The sequence below is a fragment of the Cibotium barometz genome, chromosome 22 (assembly GCF_041138505.1).
Source record: "Cibotium barometz isolate CiBa-2024 chromosome 22, ASM4113850v1, whole genome shotgun sequence".
NCBI lineage: Eukaryota > Viridiplantae > Streptophyta > Polypodiopsida > Cyatheales > Cibotiaceae > Cibotium > Cibotium barometz.
Window position 1 is genome coordinate 51,190,222 of NC_141067.1, and position 16,413 is coordinate 51,206,634.

The 16,413-nt window shown below is 40.6% G+C and overlaps 1 protein-coding gene across 1 annotated transcript in view; it reads left to right on the forward strand.

Moving 5' to 3' along the window:
- The first annotated feature begins 4,602 nt into the window (after positions 1-4,602).
- Positions 4,603-16,413, forward strand: part of LOC147626703 (subtilisin-like protease SBT2.1) — a 42,348-nt gene continuing 30,537 nt past the window's right edge. Inside the window, exon 1 of the mRNA XM_086816865.1 lies at positions 4,603-4,662. Within this exon, the coding sequence (XP_086672991.1) occupies positions 4,603-4,662 (60 nt within the window). The remainder of the gene's footprint in view (positions 4,663-16,413) is intronic.

Below are 16,413 nucleotides of genomic sequence, written 5' to 3' on the forward strand. Positions count from 1 at the left end.
CTCTCATAAGCAATCACACTATGATCTTGGTACAAAACTTCCCCAATTCCTTTCCCACATACATCGGCCCCCCTCACTGTGAATGGTTTAGTGAAATCCAGGCAAACCAAAATAGGGGCTATTTGTGAGAAGATTTTTTAGCTCCTAAAATCTATTTCATCCCAAAAGAAGGGTTAGTTTTTGAGCTTGTTGAGTGGGGTTGCGATTTTTGTATACCTCTTTCATGAACCACCTATAAAAAGATAAGCCCAACTTTTGCATACCTCTTCATAAACCTCCTATAGAAGATGATAAGCCCAAAAATATCCTTAGTTGAGTTGTATTTATTGGTGTAGGCCACTTTTTTTCACACTCAACTTTCTTAGGACCCACCTTGATGCCCTCCTTGCACATACATTTTCTCTCCTTTGTATACAAGTGGTTGCTCTTCAACACCTCAAGTGCTTCTCTAACATGCATCAAATGTTCATCCTCTTCCTTTCTATATATGAGGATATCATCGAAGAACACTTGAACAAACTTGAATAGGAAGGGCTATATTATTTTGTTCATCAAAGCTTGAAAAGTCACGGGAACATTGCATAACCCAAATGTCACCACCATAAAATTAATTAGCCCTCTTTCCATTCAAAATCTTGTTTTGAACTCATCACCCTCCTTCATTCTAATTTGATGGTGCTACGACCTCAAATCAATCTTAGACAACTACTTGGCATCCTTGAGTTCATCAAGAAGATCATCCACACAAGGTATGGGAAATATATTCTTGATGGTGACCTTGTTGAGATCACGATATGCAATGCACATATACAGAATGTTCCATCTTTCTTCTTGACAAAAAGTATGGGTGAAGCAAATGGTAATTGGTTTGGTTATATATTCTTGATGGTGACCTTGTTGAGATCACGGTAATCAATGCACATATTGAATGTCCCATCTTTTTTCTTGACCAAAAGTACAGGTAAAGCAAATGGTAATTGACTTGGTTCCACCCATCTTGTATCCAAAATCTCCTTAACTTTCCTTGCTACCTTATCTTTTTTGACCTTAGAGAGTCTGTATGGTGGCTTGTTGTGACCGCCTTTGCATTTGGATCAAGCTCAATACATGATCAACATCTCTCTTTCGTAGTAGGCTTTAGGCCTTTCAAACACTTCTTTGTACTCTTCTAAAAGCTGAGCCATGCCCTCATGCACTATTTTCTCTTGCCCGTTGTGAGGTGAAAACAAGAAAAAAAGACCATGCCTCTATATCCCTTCACCTCCCAACTTCGAAAATACGAACACGAAACGGGGGCACCACCAGCCACCGGCTGGAACACTTCTCTCACGATTCACCACACCACCCACGCCAAAAAGACAGCACAAAACAGGGGCACCATAGACAAGGTAAACACCCAGCAACTAAATTCCAAATCAACACTTTATACAAGCTTCTCCCGACACAGAAGCCTTACTCACACAACCATACAAACACTCAGGCCTGGATTTACTGCCAAGGGAATTCCACCACATCCTCAATCGGCACATGATCCCCTGCCTCTGCCCACAGTCGGCTTTTTCAATCGCTGCGAACCTCTCGCCTGTGTGTTGTGCCAACCACACCAGAAAGAACCTGGCCACTTCTCTCTTCAGAGAGGGCGCCCCACCAGCAACCCTCAACTCTTCTGCAGCCCATCACTTCTGTGTGTGTCGCCAGCAGAGCAGCTACTCCAACACCTCACTCTCTCAAGTCAACTTTGCCCCTTGCTTCCACACACCTTTGAATACGATCTTCCAGTGCCCATTGTACTTGGGACGCGTACACAACCAAAGCGGCCGAACAACTGATATCACCTCAGCAAACCACACTTCGCACAAACCTGTAACAAGCCCAAAACAAAACGTCCACCCTGTACACCTGCCAAGGCATTCCAAAGCAAAACTCTCCACACGCCATGCATCCCATATGTACACAAGCCCCAAACACCTCTTAGATAAATGCCTGACATACGTTGCCAACCCCCCCATCTGCTAGAGCATTTATGCTCAGTAGCAAAAAGATAAAGTCCAATAGCTATCCACCAAGATCAAAAGGAAACAGCTGTAACTCACCATCCCATTCCCCAATATCTGTGAAAAACAATGGCTGCATCATTACATACTAAACATCAACCATATGAGCCACAAAACCATTTTCGTCCACTTCATATCACCATCCATGTCCATCTCTGGCTCCTGTTCATCAAGGCTAGCAACTTCCCACATATCATCCTCGAACACACTACTCACATCACAACGCTCTTCATCAGCCAAATCTACATGCATACCTTCTTGAATGTTGCCATCCCCCCTAGTATCATCGTCCAAAGACTCCCCAACACATAATGTATCAAATAGAAAAACATCCATACCATTCATTGCAGGTACCATAGAGGTACCATATCACCATCAAGTTGTCCAAGAAAATCCATAATAATAGGATCTTCCTCCATGCTCTCCACATCCGCATTACAAACCATCTTCACTTCATCTCACAAGTCTCTACCCCATCCTCCTCCCTTGTAGAATCTGGCAAAGAATCATCCTCAAAGCATTCTATATCCAACTCCTCTTCCTTCTTATCATCAGCCAATCCCAAGGCATCATCCTTTTTGCTTCCATGTGCATGCATGTCATCCAGATCCGAATGCAAATGATCTCCAATAGAGCATTCCAAATCACTGTCATGTACAGCCATGATATCCAAATCCAAAGAAGAATCCACTGACAACTCCTCATCTACAAAAGTCTCAAATCTTGACCCAGATTCCTCATCCTGCTTTTCAACATGCACATCCTTAGTTTTAATTGCAACAATAGGGAAAACCTTAGCTACATCCACATTATTCATCAAACACGGATCTTCATTTTGCTCCTTCACCTGCTTTAAAGACTTTGGAAAAAAATCAGAAGGCATATAGAACATCCCCCTTTGCACCTGTATAGGCCTTTGAGGCTCCTGTCTAATCAAACTTTGCATAGGACTCTTATCCACCTCAACCAAATCCTCAACCAAATTTACATGCATATCCCTTGCAGACACAACACCTTCATATACGGATAAATACCCATCTCCATTTGCTTCAAAATCTTGCCTTCCTTTTCCCTAGCAACCCTAACTGCATCATCAAATGACTTGGGATTCTTTAACGCAACCCTGACCTTCAAATGGGATAGCAAACCATCAATAAACAAGCTCTTCTTCAAAAACATAGGAGGAACTTCCTGCTTCAATGTCACCCTTCCAAAGCACACTAGGCTCCTCTGCTTGTTGAAAATTCTCCAAAAGACCTTCTTTCAACCTGTCTAAGGTCAAAACACTATGTAGCTCACATGCCGCATCCTGTGCTTCAAAATCCTTAAACCAGCTTCGGGCATCTCCCTTCAAGAAAATATTTACTAACCTCAAAGCCTGCTCTTCATCTGTAACATGATTGCTAATGCATGCCAACTCCATTTGCTCCAAAAAGTCAAACACATCCTCACCCTTCCTGCCATGAAATTCCGGATAAGACCACATCATGAAAACCTGTAACAATCCCTGAGCTCTCCTCAGTGGAACATACACCCTTCTAGGCAAAGAACAACACTAGAGCTCTCCTCAGTGGGGGCACCAGAAAGATGTGAGGTGAAAACAAGAAAAAAAGACCATGCCTCTATAGCCCTTCACCTCCCAACTTCAAAAATACTAACACGAACGAGGGCACCACCAGCCACACCGGCTGGAACACTTCTCTCATGGTTCACCACACCACCCACGCCAAAAAGACAAAACAGGGGCACCATAGACAAGGTAAACACCCAGCAACTAAATTCCAAATCAACACTTCATACAAGCTTCTCCCGACACAGAAGCCTTACTCACACAACCATACAAACACTCAGGCCTGGATTTACTGCCAAGGGAATTCCACCACATCCTCAATCGGCACATGATCCACTGCCTCTGCCCACAGTCGGCTTTTTCAATCGCCGCGAACCTCTCGCCTGCGTCCTGTGCCAACCAGACCAGAAAGAACCTGGCCACTTCTCTCTTCAAAGAGGGTGCCCCACCAGCAACCCTCAACTCTTCTACAGCCCATCACTTCCGTGTGTGTCGCCAGCAGTAGCTACTCCAACACCTCACTCTCTCTCTCTGTGCTGATCCTCTGTCAACCTCACAACGAACCCAAGCACTTTCTCTGGTCACTGCGCTCTTGCCACCCTATCGCCTGCCCTCTGTCTCTGAACAGCTTCCACGTCAAGCTTGTCTCACATCTAGCCCCTGCTCTTCGCTTGTCCACACCTCTGTCTCCTAGGCGACTTGCTCACAGTCGCCAGCAGCTCTACTCATCAACCCTGCACGCTCACGTGCCAGCCTCTTCTTTGCTTCTTCATGGCGATCCTCCACTTGTCGTAATAGCTCCTAGGCGACTTCCTCTGCAGTCGCCGTCCCTACACTTTTCACTCCGTTGGCTCTGCACTACCACCGCCGGGGACTCCAAAATGTCCGAGCCCGTCCCTTTGACGCCAGCCTGTCAGCCGTTTTGCGCACACAGAGGCCGCCTTCTTGCCACCTTGTCCTCGTGGGTGGTGATCCTCAATGGCGGCTCCATTTGCCTACAACGCCTGTCAGCCGCTACCCCTTGCGCCTGCACCTCCGGTAAGAGCCATCCTCGGTACATCACAAGGCGGCAACCTATCATTTCTGCATCTTCGCCAACCTTCTCGAGTTTGCCATTCACGTGCTGGCAGCAGCGCTGGCAATTAAACAAGGGGCCAAGTGGCTTTTCAACAAGCTGGCCACGGTGGAAGACTTCAAAAATCAGTGTCGTTTGGTTGCAAAGGGTAACAAAAATGGCAGGATGTTACTTTGGATGTGAACATGTTTAAAGAGTAAAGGCAGCCATATATGCTCATGGAACATGTGTCATTGCAGATATTGACATATAGCACAAGCGCATTGGTCATGTGAGTGTACAACAAAGTCTATGCAGGCCGAAAATATTATTGTAGATTTGCCAAAGTTTAATGTTGATGGTATGCACAAAGTATGTGAAGCATGCCAGCTTGGTAAGCAAGCCAAACATACTTTTCCACATGAAAAACATGTGAGTGCAAGGCTATTAGATGTCATATATTAAGATGTATGGGGACCGACCAAGAATGCAATAATTGTAGGTTGTAGGTACTATGGTGCATTCATTGAGGACCACACTAGGAAAGTGTGGGTTTACTTCATGAAGGAGAAAAGTGAGGTGTTTGCTCATTTTCAGAGATTTAAAGCCTTGGTCAATAAGAAAAAAGGCATCTAAATAAAATGCCTGAGATCAAATGGTGGGAGAAAATATTTCTTCAATGAGTTCATCAATTTCTCGAGGAAGCAAGGAATCAAGAGACAGTTTACATGCAACATGCAGGTATACTCTACATGCAGGTATACTCTACAACAGAATGGTGTTGCAGAAAGAAAAAACAAGCACATTGCAGAAATGAAAAGTGCCTTGATGGCTGAAAAGAGTATGTCACATTATTTTTGGATAGAAGTAATAGCAACTACTGTGTACATTATGAACATGACACCCACTACAGCTGTTCATGGTATGACGCTTGAACAAAAGTTTACAGGCATAAGATCGGATATGTCTCACTTAAAAGTGTTTGGGTGTATTGCATATGTGCATGTTCCTCATGAAGTGAGAACAAAGTTGGATCCAAAGCCAGACAAATGCATATTTATTGACTATGCTATGGAGTAGAAAGGTTATAGATATTATAATCATACCACTCGTGAGCTGTGAGTAAGCAGAGATGTTGATTTTTGAGGAGATGAGTAGCTGGTATGCACCAGTAGTTGAAGGCAATAAAAGATGTAGATGTAAGAAGTGCTAATACTACACCACATATAGAGCAACAATCATAGGTGCTTAGTGGATGGTTAGGCAACTTGAAGACAAATGTAGGTACACATGTATCATGGAAAGGGAAGGAAAATGTAGATCAACCCTTTGTGCCTGATCTGTTAGGAGGTCACTCATATATGGATGGTGACTGTAGTGGCTCTAAGCAAAGACTTGATGAGGAGCTTGGCATTCCATCTATGGTTACTCCTAGTGTAAGGAGAACGAGGGTTGTTTTGAGGACACCTGGCAGTGATCCAAGTGTACACAGGTCTACGAGGGTTAGGTACCCTATTGATAGATTGAGATATGATGGATATATAGCCCATCATTATGCTTACATGGTTAAATCCATACAGGAATTGGAGCTAACTTGTTTTGAGAAGGCACTTGGAAATAAGAAATGGGAAGATGCCATGAATGAGGACATGGCAGTATTGGGTACAAATGCAACATGGAAGTTAGTGCGTTCGAGGCAATTGGTTATACGTGGGTGTATAAAGTCAAGCATAACGTTCATGCTTCAGTGAGGAGGTATAAGGCAAGATTGGTAGCCAAAGGCTATGCGGAGACTTATGGCATTGACTATGAAAAGACATTCAACCCAGTTACATGAATGGCAACCGTGAGAGCTGTCATTGCTATGGCTGCAGCAGCAAAGGGTTGGTCTTGACATCAGATGGATGTAAAGAATGTCTTCTTGCATGGTGATTTGCAAAAAGAAGTTTACATGATGCAGCCACTAGGTTATGAGAGTGATGCACACCTAGATTTTGTGTGCACGTTACACAAATCCTTGTATGGCTTAAAATAGGCACCCAGTGTAAGATCCCTGTTCCCACCAACGGATTCAGGATACTGGCAGCGGAAGTAGCACTTCTCGCGTGGGACAGGGGTCCCACATTCGGGGCCTCACCCACGAATATCCGGATAAGAGACTAATCCGTCGATTGTTCCAAAACCGAACCCGAAAAAACTTCCTTTACCGGAAAGCACGGGCGATTCCACCAGGATAACTTTTTACTCTAACGTAGTCAAGATCATTTCTGATCGAGCTGATCCAATTGCATCTATAAGATACTTGGTCAGATCAAGGAAGAAACTTGCACTTGGATCATTGGGATCAACGCTTTTTTCCCCATTCAAGAGGCACAGCCGTTGATTCCTATCCATAGAACAGTTACTGTCCGGGATTTATTTTATCTATCGTAAAAACAAAAGTTTGAGTCTCGATTTACGGATCCATCAGTCCAGCCTAACCCCATCCGATCCCATGCAAAATAAAACTAGTCACACCACTCACACACCCAATATGAAATTGCCTTTTCACAGATTCAACCAGTTTAAAACAATCCTTTAATAAAACCATAGTATCACTGATCACCATCTTCCAATTTATCCAGTTGCTTCTTAATTTTTCCATCATTCCTTCATCAGAGTATCTATGGCATCATTGGCAACAACTAGGACGCTCACCACCTGTCCACTCAGGGGCCGTTTCCTAATCCCTAGCCCATAATACTCGGCAATATAATCACTTATCAAGATGGACTCTCGTTGAAGATCAGCAAGATCAACCAACAGATCCATATAAAGAGCCATGGACTCATCCATTGAAGACCAGCAAGGTCAATCAACCAGATCCATGCCCGATTTCAGAAAACAACTTCAACTCTCTTCCAATATCTTCCTCGACGCACGCGTGGGTATCCTAGGCGACCCAGAGCCCGAGCACCGTATGGTCAGCACCCTCTAGGATCCTTCGCAGGTGACCTAGCACTTCACTCATAGGCCGCTTCCTTGGCCCCTCATCCACCGTACCGGAAGCTCACCATTTTAATCGCACCGAGGCTGGTCAAGACCTCGGCCGATCTTGCTACGCGAGACGTCCTTCATTGACTCTCCGTTCAGCAGTTGCAACTTTTTCAGTTAGGTCTCCACGACCTTAATCACAAGATGGTCACAATGCTTTCCCAGCAATCTTGACATAAAACAGTCATTTACAAACAGCATTTACAAACAGTCACAAAATACAGTTTCTATATTAACTCTCATTTTTCCACATTATCCCTCATCAATCCACATTGCTTATTCCACATTCCAGTTATATGTGTACTCATCCCGTCACATCATTTTCCATCTCATCACTTCAGATTCCTTCACATCACATATCATATATTCACATCCATACATATATCTACATCCACATCCACATTCACATCCATACATCCATACATATATCTACATCCACATCCACATTCACATCCATACATCCACATCTACATCCATACATCTATTTTCACATCCACATCTACATGCACATTCATGCATCCACATCCATACATCCACATCTACATGTACATTCACATCCATACATCCACATCTATATGCGTACATTCACATCTACATGCATACATCCACATCTCTATGCATACATCCACATCCACATTCACATTCACATTCACCTCCATACATCTACATCTACTACAGTAAAGATAGAAGAACTCTTTACACTTCCATAAGCCCGTCCATCATATGGTCACAAAAGCAGTCCTCACAAGCTGCACAAGTATAGGGTAACTCATCTATGGGAATGATTCGGCTGGTTATTGCCGCACCTATCTCAGTGGTATGAGGTGATCTAACAAAAGGACGTCTGAGAGGCAAGCCAAAAACGAGGTAAAGGCATATCTTCTCATGAGGAAGAAAACACGCCAGTAAGAAGACGCGCTCAGAAAACCCAAGATGCCTTGATCTCATGACGCATTAGTATCGGGGACCCAAACCCAAGGCTTCAATAACCATGGCCAAGCGGACATTATTACGAAAGTGCTACTGACCCCAGGGTGTTACCCTAGTTATGTCTTGATAGGTCCGCCATTTGGTCTGCGCTACAGAAGTTCCCAAGTGAGAGAAAAGTGAGCGCTCATACTGTTCTATAAAATCTTTCTTCACAGACTCTCTTGCGTCTTGAAGGTGAGAAATCATCATGGATAAAACTAATTCCTGTTGCCAAGCCATGAAGGAGATTAAGAAAGAAAGGAGATTGATGGGAGTAAGATTACTGTGAGTGACAAGTAAAAGTTATGACTTATATAAAGGAAGGAGCTAGCGTAACCTAGAAGCCAACGGTAACTTGCCACTAAAGTTTTACCGTCTTTCCATGATTTGTGTTTGACACATTTTTCTATAGAAGGCATTAAGAATTTTGAGATGAGGAGATAAAAGAAGCTTGTAGGGTAAGTCACCTACTTTCATATTGAATTCAGATATAAGGGTCACAATATCTGGGGGATAACTTCTTATACTCCCCAAGAGATAAAGAACTTCTTTTGAGCCGTACCTCGAATGAAAACCAAAACCTTCATATCCAAAACACCGATTCTCACTTCTGAACTCATTGTTCTAAATCCTTAAAACAGGTGGGACTCCTGAGAAGTATTCTATGAAAAGGGTCTTCCTTTTTTTAAACAGAAACTCTCTTTTATTTTAGAGAGGGAATAATTATAAGATCAGAAAGGGAGATTCTTACTCCTGTATACCTCGAAGGCTGGGGAGGAATCTTACATTCTATCCCACTTAAAAAGTGCGAGATGTCCTCATCTCGCAAGGTAGAGGACAGCTCTTGTTCTTAAGATCCAATTTTATTCTGGGGTTCCTTATATTCTGGTCAACCCAACAGAACACTGGGATAAATATCTCTTATATAGAACTCATCATTAAATAACAATTCATTCAGATTATATCATTCATATCTTTAACATGATAATGGTCCATTAGACCGAAAAGTTTCCTTCGGAACATTCCTCCACGGAAATTTCAGTCAAGCAAGTTCTCAATTTGACATCCCTTAACTTGATCTACCGATCAAGTATTAACAGTAGCAATCTGACAGCACAACTCACTAATCTCATAGTGATTTGCTGAATTCGTTATCATCATTCTAGTTATGAATATCATCACAGGGACTCGTCCCATTCCCCCTCATTGTGGTTTCATTATATTTCAACTAATTTTTAAAATCAACATTTTTCAATCAGCATTTTCAATCAAAATCCAAATCAATTCATCAATTCTCAAACAGAATTAAAAATCATATCAATCACATCCGAAATCATCATCTGGATAGCATTAACACTTATAATTTCAAGTCTTAGATTTACTCGTATATACTGTCAGTAAAGAGCTGCAGTATACTCTCGGTATATACGGGTAGTCACGGCCCTTGGAATTATAAGGTAAATACTATCATGTCTAGGTCTCAAGCAAGTCAGGGATTCTATATAATTGCGGTACTTCCATCTGAAGAACCAATTATCAAATTATGAATTTCAGTTTGAATATCAAATTGTATGAATTATATCACACAATTATAACCTTTTTGTGTTTCTTGATAAATTTTTGACATATTTGTCTTCTCAGTTGATCTTTATTAACCAAATGCTCTGATACCAACTGTAAGATCCCTGTTTCCACCGAGCAACGGATTCAGGATACTGGCAGCGGAAGTAGCACTTCTCGCGCGGGACAGGGGTCCCACATTCGGGGCCTCACCCACGAATATCCGGATAAGAGACTAATCCGTCGATTGTTCCAAAACCGAACCCAGAAAAACTTCCTTTATCGGAAAGCACGGGCGATTCCACCAGGATAATTTTTTACTCTAACGTAGTCAAGATCATTTCTGATCGAGCTGATCCAATTGCATCTATAAGACACTTGGTCAGATCAAGGAAAAAACTTGCACTTGGATCATTGGGATCAACGCTTTTTTTCCCATTCAAGAGGCACAGCCGTTGATTCCTATCCATAGAACAGTTACTGTCCGGGATTTATTTTATCTATCGTAAAAACAAAAGTTTGAGTCTCGATTTACGGATCCATCAGTCCAGCCTAACCCCATCCGATCCCATGGGTTAGCCAACCGCCCAACCACTGTAGTGATGGGATCCAATTAGTAATTTGGTTAGGTTTTGTCCCGGGTACCAAGGAAAAGAGTTCCAAGGCCCCCTAGCTCGATGTTCATGCAAAATAAAACTAGTCACACCACTCACACACCCAATATGAAATTGCCTTTTCACAGATTCAACCAGTTTAAAACAATTCTTTAATAAAACCATAGTATCACTGATCACCATCTTCCAATTTATCCAGTTGATTCTTAATTTTTCCATCATTCCTTCATCAGAGTATCTATGGCATCATTGGCAACTAGGACGCTCACCACCTGTCCACTCAGGGGCCGTTTCCTAATCCCTAGCCCATAATACTCGGCAATATAATCACTTATCAAGATGGACTCTCGTTGAAGATCAGAAAGATCAACCAACAGATCCATATAAAGAGCCATGGACTCATCCATTGAAGACCAGCAAGGTCAATCAACCAGATCCATGCCCGATTTCAGAAAACAACTCCAATTCTCTTCCAATATCTTCCTCGACGCACGCGTGGGTATCCTAGGCGACCCAGAGCCCGAGCACCGTATGGTCAGCACCCTCTAGGATCCTTCGCAGGTGACCTAGCACTTCACTCATAGGCCGCTTCCTTGGCCCCTCATCCACCGTACCGGAAGCTCACCATTTTAATCGCACCGAGGCTGGTCAAGACCTCGGCCGACCTTGCTACGCGAGACGTCCTTCATTGACTCTCCGTTCAGCAGTTGTAACTTTTTCAGTTAGGTCTCCAAGACCTTAATCACAAGATGGTCACAATGCTTTCCCAGCAATCTTGACATAAAACAGTCATTTACAAACAGTCACAAAATACAGTTTCTATATTAACTCTCATTTTTCCACATTATCCCTCATCAATCCACATTGCTTATTCCACATTCCAGTTATATGTGTACTCATCCCGTCACATCATTTTCCATCTCATCACTTCAGATTCCTTCACATCACATATTATATATTCACATCCATACATATATCTACATCCACATTCACATTCACATCCATACATCCACATCTACATCCATGCATCTATTTTCACATCCACATCTACATGCACATTCATGCATCCACATCCATACATCCACATCTACATGTACATTCACATCCATACATCCACATCTATATGCGTACATTCATATCTACATGCATGCATCCACATCTCTATGCATACATCCACATCCACATCCACATTCACATTCACCTCCATACATCTACATCTACATGCATACATCCACCTCCACATTCACATCCACATCTATACATCTACATCTACATGCATACATCCACCTCTACATCCACATCTACATCTATACACCTACATCTACATGCATACATCCACATCTCCATTCACATCTACATCTTTACATCTACATCTACATGCATCCATCCACCTCCACATCCACATCTACATCTATACATCTACATCTACATGTATACATCCACATCTCCATTCACATCTACATCTATACATCTACTTCTACATGCATCCATCCACCTCCACATCCACATCTACATCTATACACCTACATCTACATACATCCATCCACCTCCACATCCACATCTACATCTATACATCTACATCTACATGTATACATCCACATCTCCATTCACATCTACATCTATACATCTACTTCTACAAGCATCCATCCACATCTCCATTTACATCCTCATCTACACATCTATTTCTACATGCATACATCCACATCTCCATGCATACATCCACCTCCACATTCACACTCACATCCATACCTCTACATCTACATGCAAACATCCATATCTCCATGCATAATAATATTCTTTTAATTAATCTAGGATGATAGTTCCTAGAATATGGTAGGAAGTCCTCTTTTTATGCTTTGAATGAAATTATTTTATGCGTAATTTCTATAAAAATTTTGCCATAGCTCCGCTACTATGACTGATAAATCTCAATTTTTTTCTAAGGGATAAGGCTCATTATTAAAGAAATAATTAGAATGGTCTCTAATTGGATCATCAATCCATAATGGTCTCTAATTGGATCATTAAGAAAATAATTAGAATGGTCTCTAATTGGATCATCAATCCATAATAGATTGAATCATCAATATACATAAACTAAAAGCATAGAAAAAAGCCATTAATTTGGCCTCAAGCATAGCTTAATCTTGGATTAAGGAAAAGCCTTATGAAAAGCTTCATTTGGATTGAAGAGGGTCATGAGTATGACCATTTCTTAAGTGAGAAAGAGAGAAAAACCATTAGAATTAAATATAAATAGAATTTTATGTAATTCTTCACTATCATTAATTAATTAACTTCAATAGCATTTCAAAAACCATACCAATTAAGCTTCTCAAGCTTGAGAGGGGTTGAGAAGAGAGAATCATTGAGAAATTATAGAAAAGATCATAATTCACTATACTTATCTTATAATTTGCTTGATTCTTTGTTCACAGTAGAGGCCCCCAACCAATCAATTGGTTTAGTATGTTGACGGAGCCACCAATGGGGATTGAAGAAAGAGAGAAGTATCAAAAACTAGTGAATTATTAAAGAATTCACAGTTCTTGGCTTAGGTAGAGTAGAGTAACAATGCATAAGACATTATATTTTTTCAACAAGGGGAGGCTTCTATTTATAGGAAAATTTGAGCTCCTAACCAAACAAACTGATTCTAGAATTTTCCAAGTCAGTTAGGTCACTTTTTGACCATTTTTAGGTCAGTTAAGCTAACTTTTTGGAACTAGACTTGAATGAGGAGAGAGGAGAGATGAAATATCTCAATTTTTATGAGTTTAAAACTCATTCAAGCATGTGAAATATGCACCTCCTTTAAATAACTCTCCTTCCTTACATATGTGTCATAGTTTTTTTTAACTAATAAACCTTGTACATTTTCAACTCTTCATCTTATGTGAAATATGCACCTCCTTTAAAGAACTCCCCGTCCTTACATATGTGTTTTTTTTTACTAATAAACCTTGTACATTTTCAACTCTTCATCTTATGTGAGCATTTACTCATTTTTGGATACCCAAAATATCTCATATTTTTAATATTGCTCGTAGTTTTTTACTAATAAATCTTGTACATTTTCAACTCTTCATCTTATGTGAAATATGCACCTCCTTTAAAGAACTCCTCTTCCTTACATATGTGTCATAGTTTTTTTTTACTAATAAACCTTGTACATTTTCAACTCTTCATCTTATGTGAAATATGCACCTCCTTTAAAGAACTCCCCTTCCTTGCATATGTGTTTTTTTTACTAATAAACCTTGTACATTTTCAACTCTTCATCTTATGTGAGCATTTACTCATTTTTGGATACCCAAAATATCTCATATTTTTAATATTGCTCATAGTTTTTTACTAATAAACCTTGTACATTTTCAACTCTTCACCTTATGTGAGCATTTACTCATTTTTGGGTATCTTCTTTTTACAAATTGGATTTATCTCCTCCCTACACATGTATTGATGCTATTGGCCCATAGGAACCTTAATTGGACCATAGTCTAAAGATTTCTGAAAATCTAGACCCTTAGACTAAGGTTCTTTATACCTATTTCCAATTAATTCCAATTGCACATTTGAAAATTCTTTTTGAATTTCTGTTTCAGGGGAATTCATCTTAATTATATGAGATATTTTTCTATCCAAAAATATTCAAAATCTGAATATTCTCTCTCTAGAATATTTTCTCTCTCTAGGTTAAAACAGTTAGAAACACGGTCTTTATATTTCTGAAGAGGGATTGATTACAGGGAAAGATACTAGACATCAAAAAGGGGGTTGGGGGAGGAATCTTACATTCTACCCCACATAAAAAACGCGAGATGTCCTCATCTCGCAACTTGTGATAAATTCGCAAGATGCACGAATATGAGACTTAGAGAAAAATTTTAATCAAGATTAACCACCAAGATAAGTCTTAAAGAGAGCAAGATTCAAAATAAGAACAAGATTTAAACTTTATTCATTCTCGGAACTTATACAGTAAAGATAGAAGAACTCTTTACACTTCCATAAGCCGGTCCATCATATGGTCACAAAAGCAGTCCTCACAAGCTGCACAAGTATAGGGTAACTCATCTATGGGAATGATTCTGCTGGTTATTGCCGCACCTATCTCAGTGGTATGAGGTGATCTAACAAAAGGACCTCTGAGAGGCAAGCCAAAAACGGGGTAAAGGCATATCTTCTCATGAGGAAGAAAACACGCCAGTAAGAAGACTCGCTCAGAAAACCCAAGATGCCTTGATCTCATGACGCATTAGTATCGGGGACCCAAACCCAAGGCTTCAATAACCATGGCCAAGCGGACATTATTACGAAAGTGCTGCTGACCCCAGGGTGTTACCCTAGTTATGTCTTGATAGGTCCGCCATTTGGTCTGCACTACAGAAGTTCCCAAGTGAGGGAAAAGTGAGCGCTCATACTGTTCTATAAAATCTTTCTTCACAGACTCTCTTGCGTCTTGAAGGTGAGAAATCATCATGGATAAAACTAATTCCTGTTGCCAAGCCATGAAGGAGATTAAGAAAGAAAAGAGGTTGATGGGAGTAAGATTACTGTGAGTGACAAGTAAAAGTTATGACTTATATAAAGGAAGGAGCTAGCGTAACCTAGAAGCCAACGGTAACTTGCCACTAAAGTTTTACCATCTTTCCATGATTTGTGTTTGACACATTTTTCTATAGAAGGCATTAAGAATTTTGAGATAAGGAGATAAAAGAAGCTTGTAGGCTAAGTCACCTACTTTCATATTGAATTCAGATATAAGGGTCACAATATCTGGGGGATAACTTCTTATACTCCCCAAGAGATAAAGAGCTTCTTTTGAGCCGTACTCGAATGAAAACCAAAACCTTCATATCCAAAACACCGATTCTCACTTCTGAACTCATTGTTCTAAATCCTTAAAACAGGTGGGACTCCTGAGAAGTATTCTATGAAAAGGGTCTTCCTTTTTTTAAACAGAAACTTTCTTTTATTTTAGAGAGGGAATAATTATAAGATCAAAAAGGGAGATTCTTACTCCTGTATACCTCGAAGGCTGGGGAGGAATCTTACATTCTACCCCACTTAAAAAGTGCGAGATATCCTCATCTCGCAAGGTAGAGGACAGCTCTTATTCTTAAGATCCAATTTTATTCTGGGGTTCCTTATATTCTGGTCAACCCAACAGAACACTGGGATAAATATCTCTTATATAGAACTCATCATTAAATAACAATTCATTCAGATTATATCATTCATATCTTTAACATGATAATGGTCCATTAGACCGAAAAGTTTCCTTCGGAACATTCCTCCACGGAAATTTCAGTCAAGCAAGTTCTCAATTTGACATCCCTTAACTTGATTTACCAATCAAGTATTAACAGTAGCAATCTGACAGCACAACTCACTAATCTCATAGTGATTTGCTGAATTCGTTATCATCATTCTAGTTATGAATATCATCACAGGGACTCGTCCCATTCCCCCTCATTGTGGTTTCATTATATTTCAAGTAATTTTTAAAATCAACATTTTTCAATCAGCATTTTCAATCAAAATCCAAATCAATTC